At 43.0% G+C, this 16,271-nt stretch overlaps 2 protein-coding genes across 3 annotated transcripts in view; one reads left to right on the top strand and one right to left on the bottom strand.

Moving 5' to 3' along the window:
• fsd1 (fibronectin type III and SPRY domain containing 1) overlaps positions 1 to 5,460 on the top strand; it is a 49,716-nt gene extending 44,256 nt beyond the window's left edge. For both annotated transcript variants that reach the window (XM_048560064.2, XM_048560065.2), the window contains exons 12-13: positions 2,282 to 2,370; positions 3,218 to 5,460. In XM_048560064.2, coding sequence (XP_048416021.1) covers positions 2,282 to 2,370; positions 3,218 to 3,328 — 200 coding nt within the window. In that variant the 3' untranslated portion in view covers positions 3,329 to 5,460. The remainder of the gene's footprint in view (positions 1 to 2,281; positions 2,371 to 3,217) is intronic.
• The window catches only part of LOC125465699 (signal-transducing adaptor protein 1-like), a 95,600-nt gene that overhangs the window by 17,080 nt on the left and 62,249 nt on the right, over positions 1 to 16,271 (bottom strand). The window lies entirely within an intron of this gene.

Here is a 16,271-nt window from a genome sequence, read left to right as displayed (position 1 = left end):
TACTGATCACAAAACAAAACTTCACTCTGATAACAAGGTGTAGAGCTGGATGAACACAACAGGCCAAGCAGCATGATAGGAGCAGGAAAGCTGATGTTTCAGGCTCAGACCCTTCATCAGAAAAGGGTGATGGGAAGGGGGTTCTGAAATAAATAGAAAGAGAGGGGGAGGCGGGTGGAAGATGGATAAAGGAAAAGATAGGTGGAGAGGAGACGGACCGGTCAAAGAGGCTGGGATGGAGCCAGTAAAGATGAGTGTAGGTGGGGAGGTAGGGAGGAAATAGGTCAGTCCAGGGAGGACAGACCGGTCTAGGAGGAGGGATAAAGTTAGTATGTAGGAGATGGGAGTGGGGCTTGAGGTGGGAGGAGAGGATAGGTTGGAGGAAAGACAGGTTAGGGAGGTGGGCGGGGACAAGCTGGGCTGGCTTTGGGATGCAGTACAGGGAGGAGAGATTTTGAAACTTGTGAAGTCCACATTGATGCCGTTGGGCTGCAGGCTTCCCAAGCAGAATAGGAGTTGCTGTTCCTGCAATCTTTGGGTAGCATCATTACGGCACTGCAGGAGTCCCAGGATGAACATGTCATCTGAGGAATGGGACGGGGAATTGAAATGGTTTGTGACTAGGAGGTGCGGTTGTTTAGTGCGAACCGAGCGTAGGTGTTCTGCAAAGTGATCCCCAAGCCTCCGCTTGGTTTTCCTGATGTAGATGAGGCCACAATTAGTAGATGTGCAGGTGAACATCTGCTTGATGTGGAAAGTCTTCTTGGGGCCTGGGATGGGTGTGAGGGGGAGGTGTGGGGGCAGGTGTAGCACTTCCTGCGGTTGCAAGGAAAAGTGCCAGGCCTGATGCGGCTGGAGGGGAGTGTGGAGCGGATAAGGGAGTCACAGAGAGGGTGTTCCCTCCGGAAGACAGATAAAGGTCAGGAGGGAAAAATGTCTTTGTTGGGGGGGTCAGATTGCAGATGGCGGAAGCGTTGGAGGATGATGCGTTGGATTTGGAGTTTGGTGCGATGGTACATGAGGACGAGGGGATTCTAAAACACAAAACTTCACTGTACCTAGGAACATGTGACAATAATACATGAAATCAATACCATTATAGAATAAAGCTGCCCACTTGATTGACATCCCATTCAGCCCCCCTTTGTCATCACTCCTTCCACTACTGCCAATTCACAGCGGCAGCACTCTGTATTAACTGTAAGATGCACAGCAGCAATTTGAGCAAAGCTCCTGCAACAGCACCTTGCAGAAGTGCAGAGTCTAGCATCTAGAAAGACAAGGGTATCAGTTACGTAAGAACACCTCTGGCAAGTTCTGTCCCAAGTTGCACACCATTCTGACTTGGAACTATGTCATTGTTCCTCAGAGACGCTGGCTGAAATTCCTGGCATTGTCTAATAGCAGTGTAAGGGACCTTACACCCTGTGGACCACAGCAGATTGAGATGGCAGCTTACTGACACATCCTGCAGAGGCAATTATGGATGGTCAGTAAATGTTAGTCTAGCCAGTGGCACCCACATCTCGTGAAAGAATAAATGAGATAGAACTTATTGTTCCCAGTGTTCCTACAAATTGAGGACTTGTTTTGTTGATGTTCGTGAGCCTAACCTAACTCTTGTATTAATTTTCGCTTAAATGTCAACTTAGTTTGGTCAGCATGAAATTGGGAATGAAATTGACTTTGTTTTCCAGCTAATGACAGATGAGTATTAGGAACAGTTTTCTTAGTGCTGAGAACTTCAACTACTTCCACTTCAGTAACCTGTGTCAGCAGCTGTCACCTCAGATATTTGTACAGCTAGGTAATGCTAAGGACACCATTTTACTGGTACAACTTGAGCTGGACTCAGTGATGTTGTCTGGCTACTTTTCAGTTAGATAGAAATTTATGAAATAGCAATAATGCAACTGATGAAGGGAACAGCATGTAGAAAAAGGAAACTAGAAGGATGTTTCTCAATGTACTGAATTGCAGGTCAATGTAGGCAATACTAATAGCTAGTGTAGAGATGTATTTCAACAGCCACATTCTGTGCCTTTCAGTCAGTGCAGTGCACGCATCTACATGGGACGACTGTGTGGATGATACTCCAACAACAGAATGGAAAATCCAAGCAATGATTTGCTGCAGCCCATTCCGGTGTGGGATCTTCCTTATCATAGAGGTTTACGGAGGAGTGAGATCACTGATTTCAATTCCAAAGTTTGGGAAGATGGTAATTTTACTTGAGGCAATTTGAAAAACTTTATTTTTTCTATTTTTTTTGTTGTTCTAGGTCACCTGTCATTCTACAATGCCAAAACTAAGCAACTGATTCATTCATTTAAAACCAAGTTCACACAGCCTATCCTCCCTGCCTTCATGGTAAGTGCTGTACTCTCACAGCGCTAGGTTTTCTGTCTGCATGCATTTGTTGAATAGAATTGACATGGAAAGGTGACCATGTAACTGACATTACTGCCTTAATTCTCTGTACCTATAACAGGGCTGCACAGCTTCAATGGTTTGTGATCTGACGTTCTGAAACTTTATTTAGTGGTGTAATAAAAAGAGTAAATGCTGGAAATACTCAGCAGTCCAACACAATCTCTGGAGAGAGAGTCAGAAGTCACACGCTACCAGGTTGTAGTCTAACAGGTTTATTTGAAATTACAAGCTTTTGGAGCACTGCTCCTTCGTCAAACAAAGCCATCTTAGTATCCCTGGAGGACCCTTTAATCTAGCTGGTGTGAATTTAAATAAATGTCACCCTACCTAAATCTGCTTTTGCCTCCAGTAATAGAAACAGGAGTTCCATCATTGAGTGTCTTTGCTTGTTTTCTAATCGTCTTCACATCAGGACGTTGAGGGAATATTTTGTAGAAGTGCCCCCCCCCCCCCCCCCCCCCACCACCACCCAAACCTATCTCTTTAATGCTTTCGGAGGCCAGTTAAAATAAATACACAAAAATGAATGTGTATAAATGATGACTGGGTCACCATTTCTGCATCTGTACTCTGCAATTCTCCATGCTTGTATATGGTTCTACCATTCGCTGTCCCTTTCCAAGTATAGTTCACCATCTCTGCAATTTGTCTTCTGGTTTCTGCTGGATGGTCACAGCTTCTCTCCACCCGCCCCACAAAACACAGTCCGACAACCTGTTGCATGTTTTATAATGTTGACTTAGACCCCTCTTCTCCATTTCTTTTCTTTTCCCTTCCCCCACAGGTCTGGTGCGGTAGTTTTACTGTGCAAACGGGGCTTCAGGTACCAAGTGCTGTCAAATCGCTGCAGAAACGTAACAGTGGGACCTGCAGCTCCACTGCCAGCCTAACCTAGAAGTCACTTACCAAGCTTCCATGCAACTGCGCCCAGCTCGTACTAAAGCAAAGACTGTACCCTCAAACCTGCCTTGAGAAGGGAACAGAAGACTGGAAACTGGATTCTTCACACCCCACCTGAGTGTGGAACTTTGGCCTTTCTTTTTAAAATTTGCAATGATTTGAATTTCGAACTCTGTCAGAAATAGAGACCTGTGCTGCAGCCTCTGTTTCTGATCAGCATTGACACTAAAATCTTGATGCACAGCCTTGATGTGAAATGTTTTTAAAAAGGATAATCTGAAAAATATTAATCACAGCCAATGCTTGAACAGATATTTCTGGTAGAATCTCATTTGATCATTTTTCTCCCTTTCAAGGGTCGTTTGACATCATAATATCTTTGGATCATAATAAGCATCATGTGTTATAAAAAACAGGTTTTCTGTTGTCCCATTTTTCTTAAACCCAGAAAGGAAGAGAGGAGTTATTCAGTGTTGTCATAAAGATAATGTTGCTTCATCCAATCCATTCTAAGTTGTAGAAAATAATATAGCCACCTGGAAGTCAAAATATGGAATTGAGCCAATTGCAGTAATGGGAATCTTGTAAAGAAACTTGAAAGAGCAGTCCTATTTCTCTATCCATATGCTTCTTTTAAAATTTAAATTGGATGTTATCTTTCTTCCACAGTCTGGAGTGCACCAAATGTTAGGCCTAGGATGAGTAAGCAATCTTGATTGTTTTGTTTCAGTTGCTCATGTTTTTATTTTAAATGCTATCCCCTTGTATTGTCTCATTACTTCAATGTAGTTGTACAAGATGGGAAAGGAAGATATTATAGACTTTATCTTTCGTGTGGCCATTCTGATTACCATCATTCTGAACACGATCAAGCTTTCTTTGAACTCGTATCCATCTCACAAGATGGATACTTGTTAGTCAATGGCCTGTTCCAAGAATATTCTGAATCTGTCCATTGAAGGCAATAGGGCTTTAGCTCATGCTGAATTTGACTGAGAGCAATGAGGCTGCTAGCCATTTTGTTATCCTCATTCTTCTATAATTTAGTTAGGATAAGTAATGTCAAGATTCTAAAAAGACTATTAATGATTGATTATCTGCTCATGCTCTTCAAGCTGTCCCGCTACTGGCTGCTTTTCACAACTGGGGCAAAATGTAATGCAATCTGCATACTAGCTGTTCTGAATTTAAATATAAATGTGGGTAGAGCATTGGCATCTTGCTGGGTTGAGCTTAATTGTACCAAGCACAATATTTCATCACAAGATTTTCTTAGAAGAGACACATCTATGTGGGTACTGTATCCTGCCTTCTCTGTACCAGTAAACATGTGGAATGGATATGAAACTACTTTGGATCCGTTCATGTTCAATCAATCAATTAACAAAGCTATTTCAATGAATGTCGCAATCTGTTGTGGGTTCACAGTTGGGGGAGGGGGGGGAACCCAATGCAGGCTTTAACACAATAGGGTCTTGTAAAATAAGTCACTATTTGCTGAATGTTGTTGCAGTTTGAAATTTGGCACATGCTACCTGTATATTTCGATATCAAAACTTCATGGATGGCAGTGTAGAGGCCAAATTAAAAGGAAGTGTATTTTATTGAATTCGATGTAATGTTGGCATGTCTCAATGACCCCAATCTGTGTTCTATGCATTTTACAACACTTTTGGTGGAGCAGACATTTTGCGGTGTGCTCTCTCTGAAAGGAATGAAATTGCATTTGTATAATGTCTGAAATTACAGTAAATGGTGATTCTAATAATGTTTGTGCACCTATCAGTATTTTAACTGGGGTAGCACTTAATGCAGAGAAAATTTGACGTGAATGTGACAGGAGCTAAGAAGAGGGATTTCCTGGTATCTAAACAGTAATAGTAAATTCACTGAAAGGGAACTGAGAAATGCTGACTGTTAGATAGAGAATTCTATTTTATACTATATGAAGGCTGTGATATCAGTGAAAGTATTCTACTGGATTAAGTTTACATGTTTAAATCTTTTAGAAATGAAATCTGGGCTGTTGAGGTTTTGTGACTGGTTCTAAATTCAGTATTTATTTTTACTTGTAAAATTCATTTTGCAATTTCTTAGTAACACATTGGCTTCAATATCCAATTAATAGAATGTATATAAAGATTGACATTTCACGTTTATGTTTAGTATTGCATTAAAAATTAATTGCACCAATGTTGCTGTTTTATGTTTATCAGGATTGGTATATTTTTAAAAAGCAACAGTTCACAGCTACACTATTGTATGGTCCTCATTTCAGTTCATGGGCTGGGCCTTTTCCCATCCTGAGAAGTGGTGGGGAAGGACAGATAATCAGTCAGGTTGGCTATGGGAGATAACTCTTCCTCCCAACTCTCATTCGTTCATGATGGACCTCTGTGAACGGCTCACCAGTTAAGGCCCTTGCCAGATCCAATTGGGCCATAATTTCTTGAGCTCCAAGCAAGGCCGAGAGAGGTTTGCTGATTCCAACTCAAACCAGTGTCGGTTGAGATAGCGGATGTCCCTCAATTAATGTTCTGATGTAACAGATCCCAGAAAGGCAGTGTACCTTTTAAGAAATTTGAATGACATCACATGTGACATTTGGTACAAAAGTCAGCATCTCCCCTTAGATAATCCAGTGCAATTTATTCAGTATGGTATAGTCATTCCAGTCAGTACATGAATGTAACACTACAATGTAAATGTATCAAGCATCAGACTGCATAGAACCTAGACCATGAAAGTCTGACACCTTTTATAGTGACGTAGTTAATAAATTTCAAGGCATATGTCTCATTGGGCCCTGTTCATCTGCTGACCATTAAATCAACTAACTTTTATAGTGCAGCATTTTGGACCAAACACTGCTGCCAGTATGATATGGTCAAGGATCCAATCTGCAATAATTTGTGCAATATCCTGAGGACTCTATCAAAGACATAGGTGTGAGTTCTGAGATCCACAGCTCTTCAACCGACACAGACCCACAAATCCAAAAACCGTTCACCTACACAACACCCTTTTCTTGCCACTGACCATCTAGGTGTCCAGGCAAAAGTGCCCTGAAAGGAGCCAAAGACCATGCCAATACAGTGCCAAGTTGTGGTGATCATAGAATCCCTACAGTGTGGAAACAGGCCCTTCGGCCCAACAAGTCCACACTGAACCTCGGAGCAACCTATCCAGACCTACCCTTATAACCCACCTAATCTACCCATCCCTGAACACTATGGGTAATTCAGCATGGCCAATTCACCTAACCTGCACATCTTTACATGTGTGGAGAATGTGCAAACTCCACATGGATAGTCACCGGAGGGTGGGTTCAAACACGAGTCCCTGGTTTTGTAAGGCAGCAGTACTAACCACTGAGCCACTGTGGCACCCCAGAGATGCAGGGCTGTAATGTGCTAGCAGCCTGGATGAGTGGAATTTCCTACTCTGGCTTCATAATTTAATTAGGAAGCCGGATGACTGCCCGATCGTTGCCTGTTAGATATTTGATTCGTTCCTTCCAGGACAAGGCAGGCTGAGTTTCTCTGTAAAACCTTGCCGCTTTCAAACTTGGCCCAAAAGTGGGAATATCCAGGCCATAATAACCACCTTGTCGCCCGGGTATGGCAGATTAACCTTGCTGTGATGTCTCTACATTCAAAAAAAAATCAGCCCTGATAATTGATGTTCATAATTAGTAATGATGTGCATGAAGTACTGGACAGCTCATTGTGCACATGGGAAGAATTCTGCAATTTCAATACGATGAAGGCCTGCAGCAAAACCAAAGTGGGGGGTTTGGAGGCAGCAGTTCCAGAGATACCAAACTGAATTGGGTGGGGCAGTGGGCCTGGATGGGGTGCCCTTTGAAGGGTGGTGTGGACTTGATGGGCTGAATGGCCTTCTCCCACACTGCAGGGTTTCTAGGATTCTATGGTACAAGACCCCCTATGTCCACCTCAACAATGAACACCCAGATCCCTAGAACTATTCACCCCAGACCTATGACCAATTCTAATGATTATGACTGACCAGGCCCAAGATGACCACATCATTCCTCTGAGTGCTTGTGATGCTGCTGCAGGACTGACCTGTTCCTGCTTTCCAATACTGTAGCATCGGCTTTCCTGTTCCTATGTTGCTGCCTGGCTTGCTGTGTTCCTCCAGCTCCACACTATACTGTCTGTGTGCAGACTGGACTGGAACTGGACCTTCTCTCCAACACAAACACCCACAACTTACCCCCGCGCCCCCCCCCCCCCCCCCTGCCGACTTAACAGAACTAAAGTCTAGACCCCACCACGTTCCTTTATAGCTTTCACTCTTTGCTGTTACTGTTGGTGGAAATTATTTTTACCTCTCCCACAGTTAGTTACTGGTAACGTCATCAAACTAATCATCCAGCAGCCTAAGATAATGCACTGGGCTCACGGATTCAAATCCTGTCACAGCGTTTGTTGGAATTTAACTTCAATTAATAAAACTTTCTAGTCTGTTAATTTAAAAAATCTTTCCTCAATCATGGTGAAGATGAATCTGTTGTCAATTGTTCTAAAAATCATCTGATCCTTTAGGGTTTAGGGTGGAGGTGAGTAATGTGTTGGAAATCTGCCATCCTTCCTTGGTGTGGCTGAAATATGACTCCAGATTGACAGCAATGTGGATGACTATTAACTGTCCTCTGAAATACAATACCAAACCACTAAGTGCAGTGGCAATTTAGAGATGGGCAGCAAATGAATACCTTGCCAATGATAGATACATCGCAAGAAGAGAAAAAAGCAACAGAGCATCTTCTGGCATTTATTTTGGACAACAGCTACATCTCACTGTTAGTTTGGATGGAAGCTTTTTTTCATGTTTGTGTAATATTTTAGGATTTTCTTTTAACTACTTGCCCATCTCATTGGTTTTTTATTTAATTCATTCCAAGGACAAGGGCATTGCTGGCCATGCGAATCACCCAGCAGGCAGTTAAAAGCCAACCGCGTTGCTGGCATCTAGAGTTGCCTGTTGGCCAGATCAATTCAGGATGGCAATTTCCTTTCCTAAAGGGCCAGATGAGTTTTTTTCCTGGCAATAGTTTCACGGTCCACATTAGACTCTTAATTCCAGATTTTTATTGGATTCAAAAATTCATCAGCTGTCATGGCAGCATTTGAACACAGAGTCCCAGAACACTACCTGGGTTTCTGAGTTAACAGTTCACTAGCAATACCACTATGCCATTGCCTCCCCACATGTGACAGTTTTCTATAAATGTGCCAAACCTGGAGCTTACACCACATTCCAGCAAGCTGTGACTTCCTCCGATGGCTCCCATTAACATGCATATTCAAGATTACCTTGACCTGCCATTTACTTGTCTTAATCCCTAAGGGATCCTTTACCTCATATTCCACTGCTTGTGGCATTCCTTGGCATTCCTGGTGAGAAACGAGTGTATCCATGACAAGGATGAGGACAATGTACCAGTGATTGCAAACAGTGGCACCATAATGAGGATCAACAGCCTTTTCTTGTCTCCTTAAAACCTGCAGGAAGTTTACAAACCTCGTAATGTTTTGAGACATCACGTCAGACTATCTACACTCGGGAGATTCTAAAAGCAGAAGACGTCAACAGTTTTGCACCCAGCATTTGCAAAGAAACTTGCAGAACACCAATGTAGCTTCTTTTAATTTCTTCATGGTCGCCCTGACAGCATGATACATCCCCTGGCTTAGAGCTCAGGTGTTGGTTACAGCCACAGCTGAGACATTGAGTATTCACTCCATTGGCATGAGGCCGATGCTAGTGTGAACCTCCAGCAAAGCTTGAACGTTGCTGTCGGGGCATGAGGCCAACATCAACCTTTCATTTATTTGCAGCAAGCATTTCGAGAAAACAAAATGTGTTCTTGGCCTGTAATGAACAGAGCTTCTGCTCTTTTATGTAAATATGGTTAGTCATTTTCCAATTACTTGATGTCAAAACATAAGTAGGGAAAATAAAGGAAGATAAATAGGGAGCTCAAAGAATCACATGAATCTGGACCGGTCTGACTCATTGCCAAATCCTGTACTTAACAATCATATTGTCAGTCTATATTAAATCTCTTCAGAAGGAGTCTGACTGGCTGTCCTCCTGTATAATTTAGACATTCAAAGGGGAGTACTGTATTTTGAACAACTATACAATTTAATAGTCAATTCGCAAACACATTTCCTTGCCAATTGTTGAAACACACACTGCTGTGCTTCAGAAAAATGTAATTTTCCCACCAGCAGGACAAAGACAATCTCAGTGCTTGACATTTTACAATGCGTGACCTTTATTAGAATTGTTTCCCCCTTGCAGTAAAATATTCTGTAGAATGTTGGCTTTAATTATAGCTCTTCTCATTGACAATTTTGTTCTTGTTCCTTCCCTTTCTGAGTCCTCCAAACCAATATAATACATAACCACATTTATATAATATCAAATATATTTTTTGATTTTATTGAGACTGTCCTCGAAAATGCAATACCAAGCCACTAAGTGCAGTGGTAATTTAGAGATGGGCAGGGGACTGTTGAACAACTCAGCCAAGTTTCTTTGATGGTGTCTGATGAGTGTTGGCAAGATGATTTACTTTGGATTAAACAAATAAAGATTCTTAGAGAATAAGACAGAAAATGCTGAAAGTACTCAGCCAGTTATGTGTCTGTGGAGGGAGAAACAAACATTAGTTTGATGATCTCACACTTGTATATTTGGCTAAGAACCATCTTTCCTGGAAGAACAGGTATTTGGATTTTTTGGAACCAAAGAGCCTCCAACATGAAATGTACATTTGTAACCTGGTGAACAATATGACGCCTCAACTAAGTCGCTTTGCTGACTGACCAAGCATACGAGAGGTAGAAGAAACCTACTAGACTTCCCTACTCAGGCTTGGACATCTATGATCCATGCAGTAATGGATAAGAAAGCCCTAGTTGGAGAAGTAACTGGATGATTACCACTGGTAACTGGTACTGGGCTCTGGTATGTGTCAACATTTTGACAGTCCACAGTCGATTTTGAGCAAACTTCTGAACTAAAACTTCCCACACGAGGTGTTCAATTAAGCATTTCATAATTAAAGTTGGTGCATAATAGCTGATTCGATCACAAACTTAAGGCCAGCCACATGGGTTTCAGAAGCAAAAGTCAAGCTTTTAAGCCACCTTTTGACCAGACAGTATATGTCACTCTGTGATTTAAGAAATAGACCAATAGATTCTGTATTAATTATTCTGTTGCCATACTGTGGTGAGATTTCAATACCTTAAGACCATCCAATGAGAGTTCATTGAAATCAACAAATGCTGGGGATCACAGCGGGTAAGGTAGTATCCATGGAGAGAAAGCAAGCTAACGTTTTGAGTCTAGGTGAGCCTGTATTATCAGTTGACCAACTGGTTAATCCTTGCTTGGGTGAACAAGCTGTGGCGTGTGATCAGTGCTGTATGTTCATGGACTATTTTAGCTCATTTTAAGATTCATTCACAAATCAGATTTTGTAATTGGTTTCAAAATGCGCCAAATTTTTTTTTAGAAGATTAAAAGAACACCTTGGTTGGCATTTTAGATTTTGAAACAGTCTGCACCAGGAGTGCTGTCAACACACAGTGAAGGTCTAATGGAATAAAAAGAGGTACAAATCTTTTCTACCATATAGCATTCTATGAAGGTTCTTTGAATTCTGGAAAGTGTTGAATATGTAACAGGCTTTAAGCAAATACAGAGCAAGGGAAAAGTGTGGGGAGGAGATGAAAATAAAATAGGGATGGAAGGTCAAATTTGTTAGCTGGCAAATGAATACAGTGTGTTTCTCAGAGAGATGCAAATGATCACTGCAACATTACCAACAGCTGCGTTTGGGGGAAGAAAAAGCAGCACAATGATTGTAATGATTTGGAGCCGCTGTAAATGCTGCATTATTATAACATTTTGTTCTTCCTTTCTGCAGGTTCATGGCAACCTGAGGGGGTGCAGCAACAGAGGGCATTGAACTGGTAAGTGAGCGAGTGGAAAAGGAACGAATGGCGGGGAGCGGTGCCAGCAAGAGAAAGTAGTATTTCTGCACCTCCAGCATTGTGAAGTAGGAGGTGAAGAGGGCAGGCCAACAAAGCATTGACAGCCTTATTCCAGTGATGCACCGTGAGAATTCTAAAATGCTGAAGCAACTGAATGATGAAGTTAGAAGTCACACCACAACAGGTTATAGTCCAACAGGTTTATTTGAAATCACGAGCTTTTGGAGTGCAGCCCCTTCGTCACCTGTCACAGCGACTGCACTCCAAAAGCTTGTGATTTCAAATAAATCTGTTGGACTATAACCTGGTGTCGTGTGATCTCTAACTTTATCTACCCCAGTTCAACATTGACACCTCCACATCATGACTGAATGATGCTTGTGATCAATTTCCCTACAACCTCCCTACAGTTCCACCCTCCTGTCTAACTCCCAACCCACTGGAATAAGATATAGGTGCCATCCTTTTCACAGGAAGCTGCCAAGCTGGAGTGGTCATCAATGGTAAATTGTTGAAGATGAGGCTGCCATGCCCACCTCCCTGGTTAACTTGTAGGGTGTATAAATGGGCATTTCAGACAATAATCACATTCAACAAATGAGATACTTTCTTATTTGTGAAGCCTACAGTTTCATGATGTGTAACTTTCATAAGTTTCAACTGCCAGACAGGAATGTCCCCTCCCAGTTGGGGAATCTGCAGCGGTCAAGGACATCCAACCTTTGACCTTTGGGTAAGCGTCCTTCAAAGCGATCTTCGACATACAACTCAGAATCACTGAGCAGAAACTGCTAACCAAATTTCGTTCCCATGAAGACTGCCACAATCATGATCTGTAAAATCTTTCTTACTGTCCTGTTTTGATAGTCTATTATGATCTCTCTACCTTAATTAGTTTGTAAAGTTTTGGCTAGATCCTCGACATACCACTCTTGTACATATCATGTTATTCCAGCCATTTTATTTGCCTCCAGCACCACCTTATTTTAAACTTTTTGTAATTTTCTCTCTGCCTCAATTAATGGATTGTAGTTCGTCTCTTTCACTTGCTATTCAGCCGTTAACACTTTACTCACGTCATCTAACACTTTTGACCAGCTGCAGACACTTATTATTCAGCTGTCAATACTCCATTAACACCATTCATATGATCTTTTGATCTCTCCGCTCTGAATTCTGTACCTATGTGCCTCTCTGCACTTCACCTGACAAAGGGGCAGTGCTTCAAAAACCTGCCATGCTATAACCTGGTGTTGTGTGACTTCTGACAGTTTCATGAAGTAGTGCTTTCAGCAACATGTCATAGACTCAGAGATAGACATCACAGAAACAAACCTATTGGTCCAAATCATCCATGCCAGCCAGATATTCAAAATGAATCTAGTTCCATTTGCCAGGATTTGGTCTATATTCCTCTAAACCCTTCCTATTCATGTAAACATCCAGATGCCTTTTAAATGTTGGAATTGTAACAGCCTTCATCGCTTCCTCTGGCAGCTCATTCCATATATGCACCACCATGTGAAAATGTTGCCCCTTAGGTTCCTTTAAAATCTTTCACTTCTCATTTTGAGGAAGTCAGCAACCCATTGGAATCTAATGGACCCATACTCAGGATATACCATATCTGATAATTGCTGAATTGAGAGTAGGTTCTTGCCCTAGATAACATTACAAATGTCATTGCTCTCTTACTGGAAGAGTAGAACTTCAGTTACGATCACCATTGTCACTGACAGGTAGTAAATGATTGTTAGAGATCCTTTCTTTCAGATGTTTAAAGCTGGCTAAATGCCTGTTTTGTAATATACGGCGTTCTTGTATCTTCTCTAACATTGATACCAAGCACTTTCTTGTATACTCGGTGAAGGTTTAATTGTTTTGGTCATCCTCCAACTGTTGAATCTGTACTCTGCTCCTTGTCCAGGCCTTCTCTGACCAGCAGGCATGGTGGGATAATCAGGTGGGTGTGCCATCTCACTGACGTAACCTATCTGAGTATCAAAATGGCTTCTGTTATGGAAATTGTCACCTGCAGTTCTAACAGCTGTATGGATAGCAAGATATCAGAGAAAATACAAACATATTTTAGGCAATAAGAAGCCCTTAGAATCAATTCACTAGTGCAGGCGAGAGAATTTTCAGCTTCATGGTTCTCCAAGATTCAGTATCATGATAGTATCAGAGGAAGATTCTTACAACGCCCCGAACAACTGCAGGAAAAAATAATTTGTTACCATCATAAATTCTGAAATCCCTTCAGTAATTTCAATGGAGGGCCTTTTGATAACTTTTCCCATTTTGAGAGGCAAATGCTTTCATCACTCTCCTGGTCACCAATAAATTTCCCAAATAGCAAATTATCTTGCAACTTGTAAAAAAATTGCATGTTTTTCATAATAGACTTTTACATATTTCTAACACAAAACATTGTTAAACCCACTCCCCCCACCTCCTGTCGGGTATTCACCATCCCCTCTAACCTTCCGCTCTCTGATACTTAACGCTCTGTGCTCAGCAAAGGCCTCAGTTTTATTCCTCTGTGTCCCCATCTTAATGAATTTCAGGCATGACGTGACACCTAACTCTTCTTCCGCTGTCTTTGAGTCGTCTCCCCACCCACAGACCCCTGCACCCAATTCCAATGCCCTCCCTCCACCTGGACCCCTCCCTCCTGTCTTTTATTTGCACTCGATCTGTTCATTGAGAACTGTCGACGTGACATTAGTTGCCTCAATTTCGCTGTCCCCTCACCAAATCCAACCTGTCTCCCTCCGAACTGACTGCACTCCATGCATTCAGATCCAACTCCGACTTTGTTATTGAGCCTGTTGATAAGGGTGGTGCTATTGCAGTCTGGCATACTGACCTCTACCTTGCAGAGGCTGAACGCCATATACCTCTCCTAACTTCCTCTGGACCATGACCCCACCATGACGCATCAAGCCATTGTATCCGCTGTAGTTATTGATCTCATTTCATCCGATGATCTCCCCACCTCTGCTTCCAAGCTAATACTCCCCCAACCGTGCACAGCCCGTTTCTACCTCCTGCCAAAAATCCACAAACAGGACTGCCTGGGCAGACCCATTGTTTCAGACTGCTCATGCCCCACAGAACTCATCTCTTCCTACTTTGACTCAGTCTTCTCACCCCCTGGTCCAATCCCTGCCCACATGCATCCATGATTCATCTGACGCCTTACGCCAGTTTCAAAACTTCCAGTTTACCAGACATGCAGTCTCTTTACACATTCATTCCCTACCAGGTGGTCTTAGGGCTCTCCACTTCTTGGAGCAAAGACAGGACCTATCCCCACCCATCACCACCCTCTTCTGCTCAGCTGAGCTTGTCCTCACCCTCAACAACTTCTCTTTCAACTCCTCTCATTTTCCTCAGGTAAGAGGGGTTACCATGGGTACCCGCATGGGACTTAGTTATGCCTGTCTCTTCATGGGGTACAAGGAACATTCTTTGTGCCAGTCCTATTCCGGCCCCACCCACAACTCTTCCACCAATATATCGATGATATCGCTCTCTCGTCTGGAATTGGAAGGCTTCATCAAATTCGCCTCCAATTTCCAACCTGCCTTCACTTTCACCTGGTCTATCTCTGACTCCTCCCTTCCCTTCCTCAACATTTCTGTTTCCATTTCTGGGGCTAGACTAGCCGCTAATATCCATTACAAACCCACTGACTCCCACAGCTATCTGGACTATACATCCTCATGCACCACTTCCTGTAAAGACTCCATCCCATTGTCTTAGTTCCTCCATCTCCGTCGCATATGTTCAGATGAGGCCAACTTTGATCAAGGAGTCTTTGAAATGTCCACCTTCTTCCTCAACTAAGGATTCCCCAGTCCCATTGTCGACAGGGCCCTCAACCAGGTCTGACCCATCTCCCACACTTCTGCCCTCACCCCTTCTCTTCCCTCCTGCAACAGTGATAGGATTTCCTTTATTCTCACCTACCGTCCGACCAGCATCCACATCCAGAAAATCGTCAGACGCCATTTCCACCACCTCCAGTGAGATGCCATCACCAGACACATATTCCCTTCCGGTCCCTTGTCCACTTTCCGCAGGGCCCGTTCTCTCCGGGACACCCTGGTCCACACTTCCTTCAACCTCAACACCGCCCCACAGCCTTATGGCACCTTCCCCTGTAACCAGTGAAGGTGCAACACCTGCCCATTTACCTCCTCCCTCCCCAGTATCCAAGGGCCCAAACATACTTTCTAGGTGAATCAACACTTCACCTGCACTTCCCAGAATCTGGTCTACTGCATTCACTGCTCACAATGTGTCTCTTCTACATTGGGGAAACGAAGCATAGACATGTCAACTGCTTCACAGAACATCTACATTCTGCTCGCAAAAAAGACCCTGAACTGCCTGTTGCCTGCCGCTTCAACACATCACCCTGCTCCTAAGCTAACATCTCTGTCTCTGGCTTGCTGCAGTGCTCCAATGAAGCCCAATGCAAGCTGGAGGAACAATACCTCATTTTCTGCCTGGGGTCCCTACAGCCCTCCGGACTCAATATCGAGTTCAATAATTTTAGGGCCTAAACTCTCCCATGTCCCAGCCCCCTTGCCCACACACCAGGCATTGTTACCACAGTCTGCCACTATATGCCCCCTGTTGTTAGTCACTAACAATCCCCATTAACAACCACTCACCCTCCCAGCCTGATCATTAGCAACTCCTATGTCTGTTCAACTGTCTTTCTCACTCTTTGGGCTCTATCCTATCGTTTACTCCCTACCCCACCCACCTCCCTAATTTCTGCATATAAACTGATGTTTTTCCAGCCACCACCAGTGCTGAGGAAGGGCCACCGGAACCGAAACGTTCACTCTGTTTACTTCCTTCACAGATGCTGCCAGACCTGCT

The sequence above is a fragment of the Stegostoma tigrinum genome, chromosome 30, assembly GCF_030684315.1.
Source record: "Stegostoma tigrinum isolate sSteTig4 chromosome 30, sSteTig4.hap1, whole genome shotgun sequence".
Classification (NCBI taxonomy): Eukaryota; Metazoa; Chordata; class Chondrichthyes; order Orectolobiformes; family Stegostomatidae; genus Stegostoma; species Stegostoma tigrinum.
The sequence above is the reverse complement of the archived record's forward strand: the minus strand, read 5'-3'. Positions and strand labels throughout refer to the sequence as shown.